Here is a 9,179-nt window from a genome sequence, read left to right as displayed (position 1 = left end):
TAATCAATTTTTTATTATAATGACCAATAATGCGAAATTGGCGGCCGTATGCTAAATTGTTTATTATAAAAAACTGTATTAGCAGCTCGAACTTTCTTGACAATAAGGTGTTCTGCAATAAAAAAAATATATAAAGCAGATAAAATGATAGCCTAAGGCGCGCACAAACTAGCGAATTTCTTTTCTGCAGCAACGACAAAAATGAAAATGAAGGAATCACTTATAAGGCAGCTACGTACGGCAGTACCCGAATAGTGCAGACGGGCGCGGCGCGCTGAAATCGCGGAGCGCGGGGCCTGCACGGTCCCTTGGCGTGACGTCACGCGGCCGGTGGAGAGGCCTTAGCATTGAGAGGGTGTTGGGCGGATTCGCGGAGATGCATGTACTCGCGTGTCGCTGGCCAAAACGAGTAAACAAACAGAATCAAACGCAGACAGGGCAGACTTCCCTGGAGCCTCTTCGGCAGGAATAGTCAATGCGGAATCAGCGGCGCAGTTAGCCTAACTAGAGACACGTGCACACGTGCAGGATGCGCTTTTTTTTTTATCCCGCGCGCGTTGGGAAAACGTGGGGAATTCCGAAAAAAACCTAGAGAAAATGTGTCTGTCTCCAACCAAAATTGACGTCATTAAAAATCACGTGACCTTGACGTTACAAGCATGACGTCACATTTTTTTGACCAATAAGCGTTCCCAGCCTACCGACTCGCAAACGCTTGTGTGCCCGCGGACCACGCGCGGGCGCGCGGCGGACGGACGGACGGACCTAGCGGCGGACGGACGGACGGACGGACCTAGCTCTATGCTCTAAGGACAGGCCGAGAGAGGCGCGGCGACCCCACATCCGGTTGAGAACGAGGGCGAAGCGAAAAAAACGTCACGCAGACACGCATCCCACTGACTAATCGGCATTTCCAGCCTACCTACCCGCAAACGCTTCCGTAAAAACAGAAGTAAAAGGGGACGCTTCTACCTCCCATCCATCCACCCGGCTAGGTGGCTTGAAGCACCGCGATTTAAAAAGGTTCATTCATCCAGCGGATTCATCACTAGCCCTTGCCCATGAAGGAGGGCGAACTTCGTCTTTCCTCCATCCATGCCCTCGCCCCTTTTTTCATTCTTTGAGCAGCGCAAGCAAGCGAGCTCACGCGCGGTGCGCGCAGCGCATGGTCTCGGGCTTTATCGAACGCGGCTCGCTCAGAGGTCACAGTGCACAAACGGTTTCGTTGTAACCCTCTTCGTGACCTAATATGGTGAGAGCTGTTTTTGTACTAGGGGTTTACGGAATTTGTCGTTTACTCTTTTCGACTTCCGTTTATTGCTGCTTCGGACATGCCAGTTGATTGTTCCCTCTATTTAGGCTTGCACTTCCTGCAGCCTTCTTTCGGCCTAGCGTTTCGTATTGCTTGAAGTTGGCGTTCGGTGCGCGCGCGTCTCCGTGCACGCAAGGAACGCTAGCAAGCTTGCGTTTGAGCAGTGGTTTTCGTTGAGGAAAATATGTTTGATTGTTCCCTCTATTTAGGCTTGCACTTCCTGCAGCCTTTTTTCGGCCTAGCGTTTCGTATTGCTTGAAGTTGGCGTTCGGTGCGCGCGCGTCTCCGTGCACGCAAGGAACGCTAGCAAGCTTGCGTTTGAGCAGTGGTTTTCGTTGAGGAAAATATGCATCTGTCTTTACGCTATGACGGTTATGTTCTCCCACGACCAGCTAAATCCGGTCGTGTGTTCTCCACACTGACATGTTGGCGCACGGCATGGCGCGAGATTTGACAGGCGAGTTAGGCTTAGTTGTCGTGGTTAGTGTGTGGCATTGCGCAGCTGGAATTCCAGCATTATCGAGATAAAGCATATTGGATGTGAAATGGGCCTGCTTAATTTTCAAGACAGTGTTACAATTCTTCAGGGGCTTTGAGCTGTCGATTACTAGCTTTATTCGATTCAGAGCTGGTTCACGGCACCAGTTCTGTGGTGCAAATGGATGGATGGATGGATACGGCTGAACCCTTTACATCGGGCGGGTTGGATGGATGGATGGATACGGCTGAACCCTTTACATCGGGCGGTGGCTCAAGCCACCTAGCCATGTCTTGTGAAATTTTACTCCTGTCTTGCTTTTAGCCACCAATCAGATAACCTTCGCTTGGTTACTTCTAACCTCTTAAAATCCACTTTCCCTTCACTATCCCTAAACCCCAATGCCTTGGGTAAGTCAGCCCCGCTGCGCGTCAGCAGCGCCGCACCTTATATGCGGCAATTTTCAATCGAGTGCAGCGTGCAGGCAGCTCTTGTCGTCTGCTCGCCGCGGAGGTGTTCAGTGGTGCAGTTCTCGCGTGTGTTTTTTGTGTGTGGTCGCTTTCGTGCATAACGAGACTTGCGTCGTCCATGGAGTTGGCCATGGCCGACGACGGGGACATCACATAGTTCTTTGTTATGGAGTAGCTCTACTCTTACGACAGTGAATAGCAGGAAATCGACTCCGTGCTGCTCTTTGGCGCAACTCGCTTGTTTGAACTGATTGTAGCCGAATTCCGAAGTACTGTAAAAGCGTGGTTGCAATTGCTACTTCAATTTCGACTTCATGAGGCTCTTCAGACTATCTAGAGAGTCGTTCGAAGAACTTTCGGCGCGCTTGAAGGCACTACATATTTACCGACGCCTATAGGGGGGCGCCCACAAATTACCGTCGAAAGCCCGCCTCGCTCATTTAGCTCTTTATAAGCAGTTTAAAAGCTACCTCGCTGCTTTGCGTGAGCCCCGGCATCCCCGTATCCGCAGCAGAATTAATGTCCAGGCAGCGGCGAACCAGCAGCATCTGCCTGCATGCTAGCACAGCAGGCAGAGGTACCGGCGCCGGCAAAACACGCCTGCGATTCGCCCTGCCCGTATTTTTACAACAGCTCACACACCATTGTTGTGCCGTCTGAGAAAAAAGTTTTGTGTGAACTCGCACGCACACGGATGGCTTAGCTATCTGTTACAAGTAGCAGGTACAACAAAAAACAGTTACCTGCTGTTGCATATATTTCAGCGTCATTTTCTCGCAAAATGACATAGGACCCGTCGACGACACTGAAAAACTCCCTCAATTCACCTTCAATACTTGCGAGCATGTTAGCGCCGTCTGCTCAAAGCTGTCTGCATGTGCACAACTTTCCTGCACCTCCTTCGCGGACGGTGCCAGGGTTCCTTGCACCACAGTGACACCACGGCTGCACCCAAATCAATCGCGGACAGTGGCCAGTGGCGCAGGGGGCGATGTGAATCGAGGGCTTCGGTGCAGCGCACCGTGAACCGGTGCTGGCGGTGCAGAGAACCACGGCTGAATCGAACAAAGCTACTGTCTTGTTGCGGTTACCTGGCCATTGCAGGAGTTGGCGTCCCAGCTGTTCCTTGGCATTTAAATCTTGTGCAGAAGTTGTCTGATGGCCGATTTTTGTAGCGTAATTTGATTGCAACTTTGTATTTCACTCTCTGGGGAAAAGGGGTGATCTTTGTAGTGCTATTTACGCCGTGGTAGCAAGGATGAATAACTTCGAACGAATCCTGGTAGCAACACTGGTGTATAACTGGGCCGTGTACTCTCCAGTGTTTATTTTTGAGCAAATCCGGCGTATGTTTTCCGGCGTTGATTTCTTTTTTGGGGAATTGGCATTTTTCGGCTAGGTGTTCGGTTCAAATGCTAAATGCGGAGATTATTGGCAAAAAAAAATTCAGTTTACCAAAGTAGTGATTTACTTGACTGGTGCACGAGCTGTGCCCAGTTGGTTTTAGTAGTAGGCTTGTTGCTCTTGTTGACTTCTGTCAGCATCCTTGTGTTGGCAGCACCCTTGTGCAAAATGATCATTCCACATTACCACTTAAGAAGTTAATCTACACTAAAAAAAAATACGGGCTAGCCACATGCATGTAGTTTCCGAAACAATGGAGCAGAGAAAGGCAGCAAGTTTGAACCTTTGGCTGAAGCTTGTTCACGTTTAATCCGTCCCGCACTACAAGTCTAGGTCTGTTCGTAGTGCGCAAGTTTCTCTGGCACCTCTGGTTTTCACTGGTGTCAACAATTTGGTTGTTAATATAGAGGTCAGCTGTGAGCTGCAAGGAATACTGGATGCTCTTTGTGCAAGGAACGCTTGGACTCAATAACCCTCCCCCCCTAATTTTTGCCTTGTTGGTTATAGTGGGCATTTTTCTGGCTGTTCTTGTGTAGCTTGTCAGAAATCTTTTTAGAATGCTGTAAAAATGCTGTGAGCTACATCCTGAGGTCCTTGTCTGCCATGTTCATTAGGCTGCCCATGTATCTGAGGCCTGCTACTGGTGCATGATTCAGGTTCTTCAGCAGGGTGACAAGTTTCACACCAAAGAGAGGATACATCTTCTGTACGATATTCTCAGATTAGCTCGTTATCATAACAAGGCAAATGACTCTTTAGAAAAACCATTTTCTGAATTTATCCCAAACATTCTAGAGTTTAGACAAGTGCTTTGGACTTTTGGCTCCCGTTTCTAAGGACGTCTGTGCTTGTGACAAAAGGCATGCTTTGCAACATTTGCAAAAACATCGTGGAAACCCATAATGGGGCTGTTGAGAGCCTCTTCATTTAGAAATCTAAGAAATGATAAGAGCGCTGAAGATACTCTGTATTACCTGACAGCTCTTTCCAAGAGCTGTTATCCTGTACTCTCCTAAAGCCAGAGGATGGCAGGCTGCCCACACCCCGGTGGGCAGGTTGTCAAGTGGTAAGGAGGAAAATGAGCTTTGCGACAGCTGTGCCCAAGTGTTGTGCCAGCTGCATTAGTGTGGAAAGAAGGAAATCGTGTCACACTGGTTGCTCCCAAGATGAAGCAAGTTGCACGATAGCTGCTGCTCAGTTGGAAGGGAGGAAACCTGCGTTACACTAAGGGGAAGAGTGGACGTTTGTCATGCCATTACTAGTCGCGTGTTTAGATTGTAGCATACAGTGGAAAACCCCATCATGGGATATAGCTGCTGTAGTGTGGCAACAAAGGTGCGATTGTGCTTGCGGACCTTCGCAGCGTTCAGTTTTAGTCAATTTTGTTTACTGCCTGGTTTCTCTTGCGACTACTTATTCTACACAAGCCATGTTACAATGTGTGTCATTTAGGAATTCTGCTGCCTCAGCAACTGTGCACTGCAGCATTCTATACCTATGTGTGCATGATTCTTGTCAACTGGCAGACCAGTTGAGGGTCTTGGCTGTCTGACTTTGCAGTGTAGCTGCTACACGACAAAGATGATGGGCATTGAGAGGTTCGCTAATCTTGACTTGCTAGCATGCCAATGCAGAGAGTGGCAGAAGAAAGGGGGTAGACCCGTCCCTGTATACGCTACCAGGTTCTTGAGAACCTGCCAACATCATTGAATGGAAGGGGGTCCTTCGAGGGAGGAAAGCCGCCTTTTCTTAACTTGTATCCAACTATGCCAATTGCTTCTCGTACATTTTTTTTCACGTTTAAGACAATGTGCCTTAAACATTACACTCCAGTTTTAAACAATAGCATTAATAAAGCTAGACATGCTGCAATTGCACTTCTGCGTCGACTGTTGTCGGGTGTCTTGTGTGGCTATTATTGCAACACCTATTTCTATCTTAATTTTTTTTATTTGTACTCTGTTTCGGTAGCATTAGCTTTTTTTCTTTTGTAAGTGACACACCATTTATTGTATTGCTTCGAGCACTGTTTTGCAGTGTATATGAGGTATTCACTGAAGCCACACTACCAGTTGTCGCGGCAAGCGCGCCATGTTTGTGGTCGTTTCACGCCAGCTCACCCAGTGTCACGGTACGCCGTGAGGTACCTGGCCTGAAACGTTAGTGATCCGTAACATCTTTGCACATTGTTATGTCAACATCCACTTTTCTTTGTGGAACTGTTAGCGTACAGGAAGTTTGCAGTAGAATTCTTGTGTGCCGTGGTATAACCGAGCTGCCTGTTTTCAGTGCTTCAGTTGGGCGGCCACCCGGTGCTGTAATCTGGCAGTAAAACTGTCCGGCAGCGCTGCACTCAAGAATGTGCACGACTTGCAGCATTTAATATCAGTTGATAACTGTATGCTACTGCATGCAGGACGCATCATGGATAAGCAGCACATGATTAATTACCCAAATTCTAAAACTGGCATAGCAGAAACTCATATTTCCAGTGGCTGTAGTCAAGCAAATACTGTCATGTGCTCGCAGCATGAACGGCAGACCCAGTGAGAATGTTTTAATTGTAGCATTGTAGCGCCGCTTCGAATGCACAAGACCTGGAATCTAGGCTGGTTCACAGCAATGCAATGATGCACAGTGCACTAGATTCAGTAGTAACACTTCACTTTCAGTAAAGCTAGCTAAACAAACATTTTAATTACCTTTCCAAAAACGACACTTCGGCTGTTGGCACCCTCAGCATAGCTTTTGGGCTTGCCCGCTTGTCAAGCTCAAGCAGGTGCACCCTCTCATAGATTTGTATGCTTTGATTTCTTTGCCTGTCGACAAACTTACGCCGTGCACTCTGCAGGCCTCAATATCGGTGCATTCAGCGCATGGCAGTAGTCCTGTACGTCGCACACCATGCCAGCACCTCCGCATTCCTACGGGTCAATGTTTTAACAAACTGGAACCTTTTCAAGGGGCAGTGAGGAGAACTCTATCAAATTTTTTTTGTTAGCAAAATCTGATAGTTCAGCATTTCATGGCTTTGTTGCCGCTTGTCCGGGAGCGAAAGATGCATTTATTTCAAAGAAATTTGGATTCGAAGTTGAGAAGTTTTTCCCGTCGGTCCGATTCAAACTCGGGAACTCTTATGATGTCGCGGCGCACTCTTATGACGTCATACGACGGAGTGACGTGAGACGTGACGTAAACGCAGACTCCGCGATTTCTGGCGGCTAGCGGTGCGGTCTAGCAGCAGCCGAAATGAAAGCTACCGCCACTGCACGTTGAAGGCATCTGTTGGGGTTCGCTACCATCGCTTCGTTTACATTTGCACCGGTGTCTTGCCAGCGTTATGATGGATCCCGTTCCCGAATCCGACGACGAAGTTCTCGCAAAAACTCCGGCTTGCATTTCAGCGACCTCAGCCCCACAGAGTGTGCGATGCTTTTGAGGGAGCACGGTTAGGTTAGGCGACAGCGGGTCGTTTCCCCCCTTCCGCCGTGAGCAGCCGTTGCAAATTAAATATAACCCCAGTGCCGGGAGTCGCGAGGGGCCAGGACAAGGTCGGCGCATCGCGCCCATCGGAGGCTGGCTGGGGCTTTGGGTCCAACGGATTGTGATTCCTTGAATGGCGCGGTTGCACGGTGCAGCAGGCGGGTTATTTATTTATTTTTTTGCCACAAAAAACGGATGGGTGCTCAAGGGCGCTCGCGTTTAAAGTTGGCGGCTTGAAAGTAAAGCCGACGCACAACGCTTCAACGGCTTCCGGAGGTACGGGGTCCACTGGATCGGGCTCTCTCGCCCACTTGCATGTACCTTCAGATGTGTACTGTGAATGGATTAAATTAGCCGAGAGCTTGAAAAGAACAGGTCCGCCCAACTACTGAAGCTATCGAATGACGTCACAACGTGCACCTCGCCGCGGAGCCGAATCGGTTTGGCCGGGCCAGCGGCGGCTGGAGCATTCGGCGCGAAATATAGACATGCTCCAAGTCTCCGCCAGTGCGGTCAGAGTGCGCCGAAGCCGCCGAACGCGTCGGTGGTTAAGCGCAGTTGGAATATAGAGGGTCTCGCTTTGGCCGACGTGACGTCGCCGTGCAGCGCGCATCGCGTTACACCGGAGTATAATCGCGCCTTAACAGAGCCTGCGCTTAACTGCTAACCAACGTATTCGGTGGCATCATCTATGGGAGCCACTGAAACCCCCCGCCCACTCACTAAATAAAAGAAAAAAAAAACCTGTGCCGAGGCTCGGAATCGAACCAGAGCCTTTGCCGTGGAGGCGTAGACGCTACCACTCCACCACGACGGCTCAAGGTCTAGCCATGAATAAAGGCGCATATAGTGAATGCACTTTTCCGATGCAGAAGTCTCCGCGCTTTCGCTGCTTATATCCTGGCCTAACAGTGCTAGGCCATTAGCAATTTTTCTTAACTGCCTTGTACCTTGTCTCCCGTCCCTAAAAAACGATTTCGGTTAAGTAGTTTGAAGTTGATTGGCACAGCCGGGAATGTTTCGCCAGGCGAGCGTGCGAAGGCACAAGTGCTCTTTATACTGCGAACTGCCTTGTACAATACCGACCATCGTGTCATCATAGTTTTTCATCGACCGTGGCGATCATCTAACCAGCCTCAACAGGCTTCTTCAAAGGTTAACTAACTAGCACTTGAAGTGGCACTTGGAGTTCCTCTGCCGTTCGGCGCTTGTAAATCGAGGCGCGTCAAAAACAAAACTACGGGGCACGCAAAGCTCATAGACGCGAAGCGCCATAACAAATCGAAACTCTCCTGGCCGCCTGTGGCGCTGCCAAGCATCGGTTTTCTTTGCTTCCAACATTCAGATTGCCTTTTGTCTGTCTTCCTTGTGTGATAAAGGTGCACTATCGGTTTTAAAACAAAACTTACTTCAATATTGAACCGCGCAACCTTCCTTTGTTAGCCTCAGACATTCGTGGCTCCATGGAGTAAGGAAAATTCCTCCAAGGTGGCGTCTCTTGTCCTATGACGTCATCACACTTGTACTTGTGAGATTGGCCTGTGGCAGCGATACCTGTATTTTGGTTCTTGCTATTTTCTACTTTCCAAGTGCTTTGTTTTCAGTAAGAGTGGCGTTTTTGTGATCAGGAGCTGGTATTCTATCGATACAAGCCAACTTCAATTTCTCCTCAGTGTCCCTTGAAGCTTGCCCGCTCTTTTCTGTTTCGTGCAGTTCATGGTGTGTCTACTCAAACATGGTTTTACAGGCCGGACAGAAATTATCAGTGACGAGACGCGAAATACATTTCGCGTGTGCGACCACCACCACGGCGAATGATGCACCGGCTGCTAGTGCCCCTTGTGGATGACGTCACATGAATACCTTCTATTGTCAGTGCATCTTTTTCATTGGAAGTCCTTTGCACTCTCAGTGGAGTTTGTACCTGTGATGTTGAGTCAATTGACAGTCAACTTTGTAACCATAAGCGCCACCTGTTTAATAATTAAGCACTATGCAGTGCATTAAGTGTATTAGAAATGCATGCTAGACC

The 9,179-nt window shown here is 48.9% G+C and overlaps 1 protein-coding gene across 1 annotated transcript in view; it reads left to right on the top strand.

Moving 5' to 3' along the window:
- Positions 1-1,115: 1,115 nt before the first annotated feature.
- The window catches only part of LOC144115608 (piwi-like protein 1), a 132,323-nt gene continuing 124,259 nt past the window's right edge, over positions 1,116-9,179 (top strand). The window contains exon 1 of the mRNA XM_077650029.1: positions 1,116-1,252. Coding sequence (XP_077506155.1) covers positions 1,250-1,252 — 3 coding nt within the window. The 5' untranslated portion in view covers positions 1,116-1,249. The remainder of the gene's footprint in view (positions 1,253-9,179) is intronic.

The sequence above is a fragment of the Amblyomma americanum genome, chromosome 1 (genome assembly GCF_052857255.1).
Source record: "Amblyomma americanum isolate KBUSLIRL-KWMA chromosome 1, ASM5285725v1, whole genome shotgun sequence".
NCBI classification, from domain to species: domain Eukaryota; kingdom Metazoa; phylum Arthropoda; class Arachnida; order Ixodida; family Ixodidae; genus Amblyomma; species Amblyomma americanum.
Note: the sequence above shows the minus strand (reverse complement) of the source record. Positions and strands in the feature narration are given on the sequence as shown.